The sequence below is a fragment of the Bos grunniens genome, chromosome 5 (assembly GCF_055505025.1).
Source record: "Bos grunniens cultivar Pamir isolate PY7600 chromosome 5, Bosgru_T2T1.0, whole genome shotgun sequence".
Lineage (NCBI taxonomy): Eukaryota > Metazoa > Chordata > Mammalia > Artiodactyla > Bovidae > Bos > Bos grunniens.
The window spans coordinates 8,067,465-8,082,582 of NC_141169.1; the positions used below are offsets into that span (position 1 = coordinate 8,067,465).

At 36.0% G+C, this 15,118-nt stretch overlaps 1 protein-coding gene across 6 annotated transcripts in view; it reads left to right on the forward strand.

The window, feature by feature from the left end:
- Window positions 1-15,118, forward strand: part of NAV3 (neuron navigator 3) — a 902,555-nt gene that overhangs the window by 519,511 nt on the left and 367,926 nt on the right. For 4 of the 6 annotated variants that reach the window (XR_015163426.1, XM_086398818.1, XM_086398819.1 and 1 more), the window contains exon 1: window positions 2,518-4,007. The exons of 1 other annotated variant lie outside the window; for it this stretch is intronic. Coding sequence is in view for 4 of the 5 variants with exons in the window: in XM_086398818.1 (XP_086254944.1) it covers window positions 3,765-4,007 (243 nt within the window). In the remaining variant the exon portion in view is untranslated. Of the gene's footprint in view, window positions 1-2,517; window positions 4,008-15,118 lie in introns of those variants that run through there. One more of the 6 variants, XM_086398821.1, reaches the window with a different exon arrangement.

Sequence of the window (15,118 nt, forward strand, 5' to 3'; positions counted from 1 at the left end):
GCCATTAAAAAGAATACATTTGAACCAGTTCTAATGAGGTGGATGAAATTGGAGGCTATTATACAGAGTGAAGTAAGCCAGAAAGAAAAACACCAATACAGTATACTAATGCATATATATGGAATTTAGAGAGATGGTAACAATAACCCTGTATATGAGACAGCAAAAGAGACACTGATATATAGAACAGTCTTTTGGACTCTGTTGGAGAGGGAGAGGGTGGGATGATTTGGGAGAATGGCATTGAAACATGTAAAATATCATGTAAGAAACGAGTTGCCAGTCCAGGTTTGATGCACGATACTGGATGCTTGGGGCTGGTGCACTGGGACGACTCAGAGGGATGGTATGGGGAGGGAGGAGGGAGGAGGGTTCAGGATGGGGAACACATGTATACCTGTGGCGGATTCATTTTGATATATGGCAAAACCAATACAATATTCTAAAGTTAAATAAGATTTAAAAAAATAAAAAATAAATAAAATGAAAGATAAGAGAATCAATTTATTAAATTCAATTCATGAACTTCTCCCTCATGATTCTTATTTAGTAGATTTGGGACGAATTTGAGAATCTGTATTTTTAGCGAGCACTCCTGGTGGTAGTTTGTCGAATCCAGTTTGAGAAACCCCATTTTCTCTGACTTTAAGTTCATTACTTCTCAGCACCTTTGTCTCCTATTCAAAGGTAATGTTCTTTTTAGGATGAAATGGATGACAGTACCTGGCACACAGTAAATTCTCTATAATAAGTTAGCTTGTTTTTATTGTACTTAGTGGTTGATGTAATTTCCTAGGCTATCAGCAGTGACTATCGTCAATTCTATATTTCTGTCCTAGTGAAATGATACTGTGTAATAAGCAAAAGATACTTCAAAATGAAAGATAACCTTTTGCATGTGAACATTGGTTTTCAATTTGCTTGTATCAGGAAATAGAGTGTGTTCTCCTCCAGCACATTTCTGAAATACCAATTAGCTTACTTACAGTTGGTAAACAGAATTATGTTGATATAATGTAGCTTTATATGTCATACATTCTAGATCGAGGGATAAGACAAGGTAGAATTATAGCCTTGGGTAGGAAAAGATAGCCTCAGCTTTAATACTGTCCACTCAACAGGTGCCCTTTTGGCTCAATTTTAAGACAGTTTAAAGAGTAAGTCCCTTATTCAGGGCCTCCTGTCTTGTGTGACTTTTAAATATTTGCCAATTGTACTGCCCCATATGCCCATTTCAGTGGCAAACCTTTGACTCAAAAGTTTGCCTTTCAACTAGATTTTTTTCCTACCAATTCTAATTAAAATGTCTCCAGTGCTTCTGTTCAATATGTTATTTGTTTGTTTTTTTTAACTCTGAGCTTGACTGCTTGCCTGGGTGGTCCTAATTATCTTCCGGAGGAGTACTGGTATTATTTTTTATTAGTGATCTGCTCCCAAAGTCGCTGATGTTTTGAATGGCCTTCCCAGAACCTGATTCCCCCTCCCAGTACTATTATTTTAGGTATGCCATTTTGTCTGCAATGCGAGGATTGCAGGGTGCATGTATCTTCTCACAGAATTTAAAACCTGATTTAGGAACTTGAACATCTCCTGGTTTGCAGTATCTTCTCATAGTCTCTGGAAGAGACAGTGTGTTCAATGGTCTATAAATGTACAGTAATGGACTTGCACTAGAAATGTAGAGTAAAGTAACTATTTCTTTATGACTACTAGTGTTATCTTTGTTTCTTATTATCCCATTGTGTAAAGCCCACTTGGGATGCTTTTTAAGTTTGCAAGGTTTCTAACTTGTATGTGAATTTCTTCTATACTTATATCAAAAGAACAACAAAAAAAAGTACTTTAGTTCTTGGATTAAATTCAAGTTTAAATTGGATTAAAAGTACATAATAATTTTAGACTTGGAAACAGGAGACAAATAAAATCATTCCTTCACTATAGAGAGATATTTTCTACAATACTGATTATGATTCTCATATTTGCCACCAGTTCTTGAAAGAATACTAAATGTTCATTCATTTTTCTATGGACCTTTACTTAGAATATTACTAAATCTTAATATAGTTGATAATTATAACATAAATAAATTTTTAAAACAAAATCTGTGAATGTCTTACAGAATTCTTCAACATAAGGGATATACAATCAAATAAATTCCTGTTATTAGGTATACATTTTCTATTGAAATCTCAAGACCATCATATAAGTATGGATTTGCTAAATAGTGGGGGAATTTCTCTGGGGACCCATTATCTAAATCTTGAAAATGTTCTAAAATCGATTGTGGTAATAGTTTCATACCTCTATGAACAGACTAAAGTTACTGAATTTACATTTTAAATGAATGAATTGTATAACATGTGAATTATATATCAATAAAGGTATTATACAAATAAAAAAAATAAATCCAACTACTTTAAAGACAGTATGCTACATCAGATGCTTTCTTAAAAACATACCCCTTGCTTTTATTACAGATCCTGGTCTGCTTTTACCAGAAATGAAACTTGATCTGATAATTAAAATCATTTTATGGATAGAAGCATTATTTTTCATAGCCGTTTAAAACATCAGTGGACACTTTTTAGAAGTTTAGAATTTTAAGTTAGATTTAATGAGCTTGAATAATAGTTTTATTTTAAATTGTTTCTCAGTTTTTAAAGTTACTCTTTAAATAGTATAGGCTCTTTCACTTTTTAACTGCATGGTTTTCATCAAATTACTTAAATGAATCTGAGTTAGCCTTTCTCAGAAGTGGAGAAAATACACGCGCCTATTCTTGAGTTATCCCATTGGTTAAGTGTGATAATGTGTGAAGTGCTTGCCTAGTAAGCACTATGTAGTATATTTCCCATATGTATTAGCTCTAAATATTATTAGTATCACCATTATTAAATTTTAAAATGATTACTGTATATCTGGTGTCTTGCTCTTTGTATTTACTATGTTTTCATAACCTAGGCAGTCATGATCTGCTGAGTGATTTAGCAGTTTTTGCTGCAATTGCATGAATTTAACCTGATTTCATGGGATGAAACAGAATGAACACCATGGTTCATGGCTGTCAGTAGTGAAAAATAGCTGGAAATCAGACAAACAGCTTCATTGCTGAGATTGTTTCCGGGCTAAAAGTTCTTCCAACAGCTGTTTGTTTTGGCCATTAATCGGGTCCATTCTTTTTTTTTCTTTTTTTTTTTTTTAAAGCTGGGGGAAATACAATTTTCTTTAAAAAGAGAATATAGGCTGATTATTTCTGAAGTCAGGAAGAATGCCTGTCCTTCTACTATTGTGATCTCTTGGCTGCTTTGACAGTTGGACTGAAGGGTTTTGCTTTTGTTCTTTTTCACTCGCAATGCTCAGACTCAGACTGCTCTAGTGAGAAGAAAGAGAAAATCTAGGAGCTCTTTAATCCTAGAGAAAGAGCTCTCTAGCAGTTACCTTCAAGAAAAGTTTCCTCCCCAAAGGAGTATTTAATATTACATGGGCAGTGACGCACTGAACAGAGGAGAGAGAATGAATATATGAGAGAATGAAAACATGAGAATTCAAGCCAGCAAGAAAGAAACTTAACTGAAGATGAAGGGGAGTTTTGCCTCTTCCTGCAAGTTATATTATTAGTTTTTGTTTTGTTTTGTTTTGTTTTAAATCACGATGACTGCTAGTTTTGTTTAAAGTATTTGTTCTGGAAATACTAAAGTTGGAGTCTACCAGACTGAGGTTAGAAGCATTTTCTTTGGCAGCAAGAAGATACTTTTATAGAAGCCATGCCTGTACTTGGGGTTGCCTCAAAACTAAGGCAGCCAGCTGTTGGGTCAAAGCCTGTTCACACTGCTCTTCTGATACCAAGTCTTGGCACCACGGGGCCACAGCGCTCTTCTTCGAGACCTCTGGAACTAACTGAATTAGAGAGCTCAATGCTTTCTTGTCAGCTCACCTTCAAATCAAACTGTGAATCTGAAGAGAAGAAACCCCTCCAAGGAAAAGCTAAGGAGACAGAAGACAGCAAGGTTAGTGACTAAAGGTTACCTGCAGACTTTAAAGCTGAAATGCAAATTTCCTGTTAGGTAGAATATAAAGCATGTTGTGAATTGGGGAGCAGCAGAGGAATATGGGTGTAAAAGAGTTAAACAGTTTGTATAGTCAAAAGGCCTATGTACAGTTGTTGTAAAAGTGATGAACAGACTTCTCTGAATATGCCTGTGTTATCAGAACTACTTATTGATGAAGTGCCTTGTGAAATCCTAGATATCTCTCTTACTGAAAATCATAATTGATCACAAGTATGAGGTAAAGGGAAGCTATTTTTCATATACATTATGAAGTAAAAATAAGATTTATTTGTGAAAAGTCATACAGACACCATCACTTTTCTCTAAATCATTTGCATTTTATACACTTTCTGACTGGATATGTGAATCCTAGCCTGCTTAATTCATTACAATATAGAAGAAAAGGAAATATGATTTTCCTTGATACTGCACATTTGTCTGGGTTTTCACTTGTAAATTGAAACCCTGGTTTTACTCATTACTGACATCTTTTTCAGTCATTTAATTTATGACATTTGTGAACAGTAGCTCTTGGGTTTTAAACCATACTACACTCGTTTTCTCCAGATGCTGAAGGGTAACAGGACCCTTTAGTTGGTGAACTTCGCAGGAATTCCTTTATACCTTGCATCACTTTTTAATGCAGCATTAACTTAGGATGTCCAGCTTTACAAAGTTACCTCTCTCATCTCTGACTCCTTTGGGATGAGTTGATTTTACTCTCCCACCCAAATGTATGTTAAAAATAATTTAAGAAAAAGTCTTTGTACAGAAATCAGCTGTACAAGTTAAAAAGAAAGTCACCCTTTTGTCTGAAATGTCCATTCTATCCTCACTTGTTCATATCTTCTCAGGAACAGCAAAGTGCGACTTTCCTCATAAAGTCTCTGCTAATTACCTTTCCTGTCCCTCCGTCTCCTATTGTTCTTTATCTGTAGCAATGATTGCAACATCTTGATTTATATTGAGTTTTAATTATCTGGATAATTTATTTCTATCCCCACTAAACTGAAAATATATACAGCCCAGGACCGTATTCTCTGTTACAGTTTCCTCTCCTCAATCCCTTTATGCCTAACAATTAAATAGTCATTGAATGGATTAACACATGAATGAATGAATCACTGAATGAAAAGACAGTTACGCTGAGAAAGATTTAGTTATGTTCATGAGTCTCTTTGGATCATCCGCCTGTAAAACATATGGCTTAGAATGAATGATTTTTAAAGTACTTCTAGTTCTACAATTATTCCTTTTATGTTTTAGGACAACATCTTCTACCCAACAAAAATCAGTTAAAAGAAAGTAATTAATTTCAGGCTTAGTGTTCTCAGCCCAAAATAAGCATTTCAAGGTGAAAGTAGGGAAGTGTAAACTACCAAAAAAGACTAAAAAAATATTTAACTTTATGAAAATAATTAAAAGCAAATGGATGTCATTCTCTTCTAAAATTCCTTGTGCCCACAATGGCTTGTCTGATCTAGATGGAAGAGAAACCACTTTTCTCCCCTGACCGTGGCTATAATCTCTGCAGGTTTAGTCCAACTTGTACTTTGATAAATGGTCTTGGCCTAAGACTCGACCACTGTAAGTACTGTTCACAAGAGAATTTTGGTTGGTCTCTTTGGTTAGTGAACATATCAGTCATACATCTGATATTCCAATAAGACTCTGTGGTAAGTAATGTTGTATTTATAAGGATGTTTTTACCATGTCACTTATCAGATTAAAAAATTTTCAGTCAAATGTAAAGAATGCCTGGTCAGCATTCCAGAATATTTCTAAATGTTAGGAAAGAATAAAGACTTACATAAACCTTTGAAAAAATTGAATTGAAGAAAACAGCAAACATGATCAAGGTAGCTGTATTAGAGAAAATTAGATGTGGCTACAAATTGTTTTAAAAAAAACTCAACAATAGCAGAATTCAAATAGGGGTTTCTTTCTCTTTCATTTAAAGGCTATCTGGAAGTAAGTACTCCATGACTGGCAGGGGGACTTCACCAAATTGTCAGGGATCCAAGCTGTCTCTTTTTTGTTCATCACCATTTTGGTATCCATGTCTCAGTCTTGAGTGGATAACTGACTTTCACTCAATTAAAAATACATGTCCTATTTCATTAAGGATTCTTCCACATCCATTTGGCCTATTTTGTAGTTCCAAGGCCTTATCTAGTTGTAGTAGAGACTGGAAAATGTAAAGTTTATTCTAAGCAACCGTGTGCCCAACTAAAAATTATGGGTTCTATTTCTAAGGAAAAGAGACCATGGATAGTACCCACGATAGATGACTATCATTAAGAAACATTTATGTGGAGTATTTGGCCAGTCCTTGTACTGAACAGCCTCACAGTTTGGTGAGAGAAAACAAATCTGGATATGACAGTGTCAGAAACGGATCTTCAATCCAGTACTCCCTTCTCCTATTCTTGTTTTTTATTAGTGTACATGCCAACATTCCAGGCATCTAATCTTGATTTCCTAGTCTAACTTCTGATAATAAACATTGCTATTCCATGTTCCATAATTTGCTAGAAATTGGAAATTTTGCTTCTGTACTGCAGCTTGTATTTATCCCCTTACACACATCTTCATTGATCCCTTTATGCACAAGCTTGACCTTTGTTAAGTTTTCTGTCAGTTATTGTAATAATTCCAAATTGGTCCCTTCCCCAGGGATTCTCTATCACATCTATTCAAAACATTTACCATTCTGATTAAAAAAAAAAAAAGACTTTAGTTACTTCTCCTGTCTTATATTTCAGTCCTCCGATTGGTGTCACTTCTATCTTAGCTCCATCTGGCTACTCTTTTTCTCATGCTTGCTTGTCCCAACCTTTTTCAGTCAAATTAGACTCCCTGTCCTTTTTTTTTTCTTTTTTTAAATTGAAGTATAGTTTCTATACAATACTGTATGTTACAGGTGTACAATATAGTGATTTACAACTTTTAAAGATTATACTCCATTTACAATTATTATAAAATACTGACTATTTTTCTCATGTTGTGCAATATATCCTTATAGCTTATCTTATACCTAATAGTTTGTATTTCTTACTGTATTATACCTGTGCTAAGTGTACTAAAGTACCAAGTCACTTTCAGTCATGTCCAACTCTTTGCAACCCCATGGACTGTAGCCCACTGGGCTCCTAGGTCCATGGGATTCTCCAGGCAAGAATACTGGAGTGGGTTGCCATTTCCTTCTCCAGGGGATCTTCCCCACCCAGGGATGCAACCTGCATCTCTTATGTCTCCTGCGTTGACAGGTGGGTTCTTCCTAGCAACACTGGGAAGCCCATACCTATACTACACCTACTGATACTCTCTACCTTCCTGGGCCCACTGGTAATCGCGAGTTTATTCTCTATGTCTGTGTCTGCTTCTTTTTTGTTTTATTCACTGGCTCAGTGTGCTTTTTAGATTCTACATACAAGTCATACCATAGGATATTTGTCTTTGTCTGACTTATTTCCTTAGCATAATGACCTCCAAGTACATCCATGTTGCTGCAGATGGCAAAATTCTACTCTTTTTATGGCAGAGTAGTGTGTGTGTGTGTGTGTGTGTGTACACTGCATTTTCATTGTCCACTCATCTATTGATGGACACTCAGGTTGCTTCCATATCTTGCTATTGTAAACAATGCTCTATGAACATCGGTGTGCATGTGTCTTTATAAATGTGGGCTTGGGAGATTTTCCAAGAGTGGAATTGCTGGAACATACGGTAATTTTGTTTTTAGTTTTTTGAGAAACCTCAATACAGATTTCCACAATTTACATTCCTACCAACAGAGTAAAAGGGTTCCCTTTTCTTCATATCCTTGCCAGCATTTGTTATTTGTGTTCATTTTGATGATTGTCATTCTGACAGGTGTGAGGTGATAGCTCATTGTGGTCTTACAAAATAAATAGCTTTAATTACAGATTTCATGTCCCAATTTCATATTCCACCATGATATTTCAAGGATTTATACTTTTTTTCTGTCTACCTTTTGTTCTGATTTTCAACTTTTCTTGAACTTTCTAGTGTCTTTCCTCATATGGATTTTGCTTTTCTTTTCTTCCTAGGTGTTCACCCAAATGAGAAAGAGAGTCACTTTGGTTAGGAGATCATACTTAAGAATCTGGAGATTAAGGTTAAGGAAGAGTATTATACATTGTCATGCTTCAGCAAATAGCATGTAATTAAGTATTAGACGTCCCTATTCGTGAAAGTTCCTTAGACAATCTACCACTGTAAACTGGCCTTCACTTTTAAATGCCCAGCCTCCTTTCCACTTGATCTGTCACCTACATATTACTTCTATTCTCATTTTTAATTTCTTTCACACATGGCTTGTTGACCCCTTCTTTCTTAGATTACATATGCAAACTAAAGTTTTTTTTAAATATTATTATAGAAAATAATTTTTTGAGCATCTACCTTGTACTTTGTAATCACAATGGTGTGATCACTCAGCTAGAGCCACACATCCCGGAATGAGAAGTCAGTGGGCCTTTGGAAGTATCACTGAATAAAGCTAGTGGAGGTGATGGAATTCCAGTTGAGCTATTTCAAATCCTAAAACATGATGCTGTGAAAGTGCTGCACTCAATATGCCAGCAAATTTGGAAAACTCAGCAGTGGCCACAAGACTGGAAAAGGCCAGTTTTTCATTCCAATTCCAAAGAAAGGCGATGCCAAAGAATGCTCAAACCACCGCACAACTGCACTCATCTCACATGCTAGTAAAGTAATGCTCAAAATTCTCCAAGCCAGGCTTCAACAGTATGTGAACTGTGAACTTCCTGATGTTCAAGGTGGATTTCAAAAAGGCAGAGGAACCAGAGATCAAATTGCCAACATTCACTGGATCATCAAAAAAGCAAGAGAGTTCCAGAAAAACATCTATTTCTGCTTTATTGACTATGCCAAAGCCTTTGACTGTGTGGATCACAACAAACTGTGGAAAATTCTGAAAGAGATGGAAATACCCGACCATCTGACCTGCCTCTTGAGAAATCTGTATGCAGGTCAGGAAGCAACGGTTGGAAATGGACATGGAACAACAGACTGGTTCCAATTAGGAAAAGGAGTACATCAAGGCTGTATATTGTCACCCTGCTTTTTTAGCTTATATGCAGAGTACATCATGAGAAACGCTGGGCTGGAAGAAGCACAAACTGGAATCAAGATTGCTGGGAGAAATATCAATAACCTCAGATATGCAGATGACACCACCCTTATGGCAGAAAGTGAAGAAGAACTAAAAGCCTCTTGATGAATGTGAAAGAGGAGAGGGAAAAAATTGGCTTAAAACTCAACATTCAGAAAAATAAGATCATGGCATCTGGTCCCCTCACTTCATGGGAAATAGATGGGGAAACAGTGGAAACACAGACAGACTTTATTTTGTGGGGCTCCAAAAACACTGCATATGTGACTATAGCCATGAAATTAAAAGACAGTTGCTCCTTGGAAGAAAAGTTATGACCAACCTAGACAGCATATTAAAACGCAGAGTCATTGCTTTCCCAACAAAGGTCCATATATTCAAAGCTATCGTTTTTCCAGTAGTCATACATGGATTTGAGAGTTGGACTATAAAGAAAGCTGAGTGCCAAAGAATTGATGCTTTTGAACTGTGGTGTTGGAAAAGACTCTTGAGAGTCCCCTGGACAGCAAGGAGATCCAACCAGTCCATACTAGAGGAAATCAGTCCTGAATATTCATTGGAAGGACTGATGCTAAAGCTGAAACTCCAATACTTTGACCACCTGATGCAAAGAACTGACTCATTTGAAAAGACCCTGATGTTGGGGAAGATTGAAGGAGGGAGGAGAAGGGCAAGATGAGATGTTGGATGGCATCACCAACTCAATGGACATGAGTTTGAGTAAACTCCGAGAGTTGATGATGGACAGGGAGGCCTGGTGTGCTGCAGTCCATGGGATCACAAAGAGTCAGACACAACTGCGTGACTGAACAGAACTTAACTGATCTTGTACTTTATAGGAAATTTCTCATTTTAGTCTCCCAGTGTTTCAAAGATGGCATTGTATCCACATTTACAGAGGATTAAACTGAGGCCTAGATAAGAGTGGGAAACCAGCATGGGATCAAACAGTTAAGTACCAGTGTCAAAATCCAGAATTTGAATCTAGATTTGTCTCTGCAGTGACTTTTTTTTTGCCTTTACATTTTATTCTCTCTTCATGATATACTTGCAATATTCTATTTATACTTTTTTCTCCAAATTTTACCTTTTTTTTAAAGACTTACTTCCAAAGTCAAAGAAAAGAATAAATAAATTGTTGTGCAGGTTAAAAGGAAGGAAAGTTTACATTCAGTTGTGGAGATATAAAGAAAGTACTTGTACATGATAGAGTAGAGGTTTGATTAATATTCTTACCCTGTTAGTTGCAAGAACAGTCAAAGCAGAGATCACTTCTTACTATTTTGTTCCTATAGTCCCAAAGCTAATGCTTTGAAAACAGAAGACGCTCAGAAGCATTAAATTGTATATTAAAAAAAAAAAACAGAAATTGTGACATAGACAAGAAAATATATGGATAATGTTGATAAAGAGGGCAGTTATTTTGTCAGATTTTACATTTGATAGAAATCCTATTTGGCTGGAACATTCAAAAAATACTTCATCATCAAGTAGTTGGAATTTAATGGGCAGATAAGATGACCATGTAGAGGAGAAAAAAGCATTCTTTTGAGGAGAGGATTTCACAGAGGAATACCAAGTTGGAAAGCCATTATAATTTGAGCAGACTATTAATGAAAAGAAAGTTTAGGGGATCCGATTATAGATGTAGGCAGATAGAGGCATTTGGTAGACAATGAAGGAGTCTCTTCTTATGTAAAAATGAGACAAAATTACACCGTCAATGAGATTTCAGAGAAATCAGAGTGGAAAGGGACTAATATTAACTAATGCTTACAGAGACTTGCTAGATGCCATTTATTGGACTGAGCACTTCATGGAGTATTCCATTCGGTCCTTGCAATAGCTTTATGATATAAGTTCTGTTATTATCCCCATTGTACAGATGAATAAACTGAAACTGAGATTAAATTGCTTACCAGTATCTCAATGTGGCAGAATATGGATTCAGACTAAGACTGTGTGGTTTCAGAAGATGCTGTTCTTACCAGTAAACAACATTTCAACAAGGAGGACTCCTTGTGGTGCCAGGGGAAGAGAAGAAAGGCTATTGGCTGTATTAATTTCTATATGTATTGGTACGGTTTAAGTATTTAATTAGCATTGCTGCTGCTGCTGCTGCTGCTGCTGCTAAGTCACTTCAGTTGTGTCCGACTCTATGTGACCCCATAGATGGCAGCCCACCAGGCTCCCCCATCCCTGGGATTCTCCAGGCAAGAACACTGGAGTGGGTTGCCATTTCCTTCTCCAATGCATAAAAGTGAAAAATGAAAGTGAAGTCGCCCAGTCGTCTCCAACGCTCAGCGACCCCATGGACTGCAGCCCACCAGCATTGCTAGTGAGTTGCACTGGTATGACCAAGTGCCTGGAATGATCAGAAGACAATTAAGTTGACACATGGTCTCCATCAAATTGTTTGAAACAAAAATATTGGTAAATAAAAGAAACCCCATGATAGAAATACATAGCAGCAGATGTCAGTAGAGTAGAGGGCGGTCCCTGGTCTCCAGCTGTTTCCTTCATGGCAAGGATGCCTGGTTGCTGAGGACTGTGGACACTCCTGTTGGCTCGCTCACTCGGCACCACTTGCAGGGCTGGCCAGGCCCACGGCTGCATAGGTCAGCCCTCTGTTCTCTAGATGGTTACTCCTGCTTTGCCTAGTTCTGCTGTGCTTGCACATTTAATTATTCGTATTTAAAGAAACAAGATCATTTATTTTTCTTGTTATAGCTCATGCTCCAAGTTTTATAGTGAAGCCATTAATAGTTGCTTTAATTGTTTTTGTCTTTGTGACAGCAATAGTATAAGGAATATTGTAATGATCTCTGAAGTTTAACTTTTTCTCTACTGGCTGAAGACTCAGATTTTCAGTAGCATGCATTTCTTTCCCTTGAGTAACAATTTATGGAAATGTGACAGTGTAATACCATAATTCATTATTTTAGTTTGTACTTTACAAAGTCTTTAAAGAATTATATGTAATGTTTTAAACATATGTGATTAAATGTAATTCAAAATCTCATACAACTTTTAAATTGTTCTGCAGTTGTCACTATTGAGTGAATACTTGATGCCAGTTAGCTAAATGCATTCTTCTTAAAGCTTCTTCCTTTCCAGTGCTATAGACGTTTTTTCTTTCCTGTAATAAAAATGAAGGTGCTTAATATATTGTTTATGGAAACATACAATCAATAGGTATGTCATTAATTTGTAAATAAAATAATTGCTCTATAGTTGATATTTATGCTATCATGTCTCCTGGAATTACCCTCAATCTTGAACTTAAAATACTAGCTGGCATAGTTAAAAGAACATCAAATTAGGAGCTCAAATATTTAAATTAAACTTCTGATAGATTTTGAAAGGATAAGTTATTTAAACTCTCTCGACTTCAATCTCTGTATCTGTAAAAAATAAAAGAGAACCGAGGACAGCAGTTCTTGATAAAGTTTTTCTAAGGGTAATAGTTTTATTATGTACTCCTTTTCTTCTTCTTCGTGATTTTTGTCCTATCCGTTATCACATTTCTCTTTTTATTCAATCTTTCTCTTCAATGGATTTTTTTGGACCAGTATTTTTCAAACTCATCACATTTTGGACCTGATGATTCTGTGATGCAGGGGAGCAGTCTTACTATCATGGGACATTTAGCATAATTTAGGCCTTTATCTACTGCATGCTAGTACGATCCTCCAGTTATGACAACCAGAAATGTCTCCAGATGTTGTGAAATGTGCCTGTGGGGAAGGTGAAGTCAAAATCAGTTAAGAAGCACTGCTTTAGAATCAGCTTCTGAAAATGCTCAGGTCTTTACGATATAATAATAATAACCACTATTATTATTAATCTTGTAAATGTTAAGTATATTCATTAATTTTAACATTTAATATTTAATGATTATTATTTGCAGATACATTTCTCTAAAGAGTAGTTTGTGTTTATTGCCACTATTCCAAGCTTTACATTTGCTTTACTTTTCTTGATTTCTGACTTTTGTTTTCTGAGAAGTTACTAATGGCTTTTAAAAAGACATCTTTTCTTGGCTCACATTTACTTCTTATTTTCATCCTGTTTGTACCATTTAACATCTGCTGACCACCATTGTCAATTTAGAATACTCTAATATTCACTAATGAAGTGACCCTGGCAAGTCAATTAATACTTAAGCCTCAGCTTCTTCATCTGTAAAATGGAGACAATAATATAAACTAACCACATAAAATTGCTCTGAAGAATAAATGAGATATTTATTGCCTATAAACTGTGTGTCACCATACATAGTTGGTGGTCAACTTATTACCTATTATAATACTCTAAAATACGTAATACTTTAGTATAAAGATTAGCAATATTAAGTATTATTAGCAGAACAAAGGAAATGGTGATTAATTTCCGTGTATGAGTAAAGTAACATTTCAACCATGTTTTGAAGACTGAATTTGTTTAGCCAAATAAATACAGAATAAGGAACATTTTAGGTAGAATAGCATCTACCAAGGTATGAAATACTGTGCTGTGGTTAGAAAACTATAGACTATTCAGCAATCCTAAAACATGGATAAGAGAGATGTAGTTGAGATGAGGCAATGGGAAGGTGACATTAAATGCTCAATAAGTAATTTGTACTTATTCTGTAGAGGATAGGGGGAGGATATCAAAGAGACATGATTAAGTCCATATATTAGAAAGATGAGGATAAAATATGGAAATATCCAGTAAAAAGAGAGTTTGGAAGTACAGAAGTTTAGGAGTGTGTAACGGAGCAAACTTTTGTCTAAAATAACCCTCTCAAGAGTAATGCAAGAGGGACAAGTCTAGTGAAATAAGCTATAGCTTTTTGAATTAACATACTAATTATCAACAAAACACAACATTCTGTGAAGTATTTTAATTCAAACAAAAATTTCCACTTTATTTAGAAATGATGATTTGTGAATTTGGCAGCAAGTACCAGTTAAAACTAATGATAATTATTTATACTTTCTGAGTACCTACCACATGCTGGATGCTATACCCAATTTATTCTTATTACAATTAAATATATGTAGAAACTGAGCTCAGAGAGGTGTCGAAACAGAGCAGGAATGTCAACCGAGGTCTATATGACCCTTAAGTCCTTACTTTTCAATCTCCCTCTCTGTCTCTCTCTGATAACAATTTATAAACCACAGACAAAATCAGTTATTATTTCTTCTTTTTGTTGCTTCAATCACATAATGGGAAAATATAGAAAACTGTGATTCTTGCAGGAGGGCTGAATTAAGTTTTGACAGTTTTCACTTTAAACTCTTTGTCCTCCCACTGCTGCTCCGTTTGTGCTCTGAGAAACACTTTACTTTGGATTCCTGGTCATTAGAGCCAGCAGAGAAATTCAATATCTGTGGGAGAGATCATTAATTGAACGCATGGCAGGATTTTTCCACTGTTCCCAGTAAACGGAATGATCTGTTAAAAAGTGTTACAAGTCTGCCTGGAGTTGGGAAGATGGTGGCAAAAATTTACCTGCTTCCCCATAAAATAAGATGATACAGTCTCCATCAAAGAGAAAAACCAAACAAAGAAGAACAGTAGGCCATCTCTTTTTGCTGTCTTTTGATGTTTTAAAGGACTCTTGTAGAATTGAAAACCTGTGGGGTGTCACTCCCACAGGTTCCCATCATGACATGTGTTACATTTTTTAAACAATCAAAATGTCATTTGGTTAGTTACTGCTGCTGCTGCTGCTAAGTCGCTTCAGTCATGTCCGACTCTATGCGACGCCAGAGACGGCAGCCCACCAGGTTCCCCCATCCCTGGGATTCTCCAGGCAAGAACACTGGAGTGGGTTGCCATTTTCTTCTCCAGTGCAGGAAAGTGAAAAGTGAAAGTGAAGTCGCTCAGTTGTGTCTGACTTTTAGCGACCCCATGG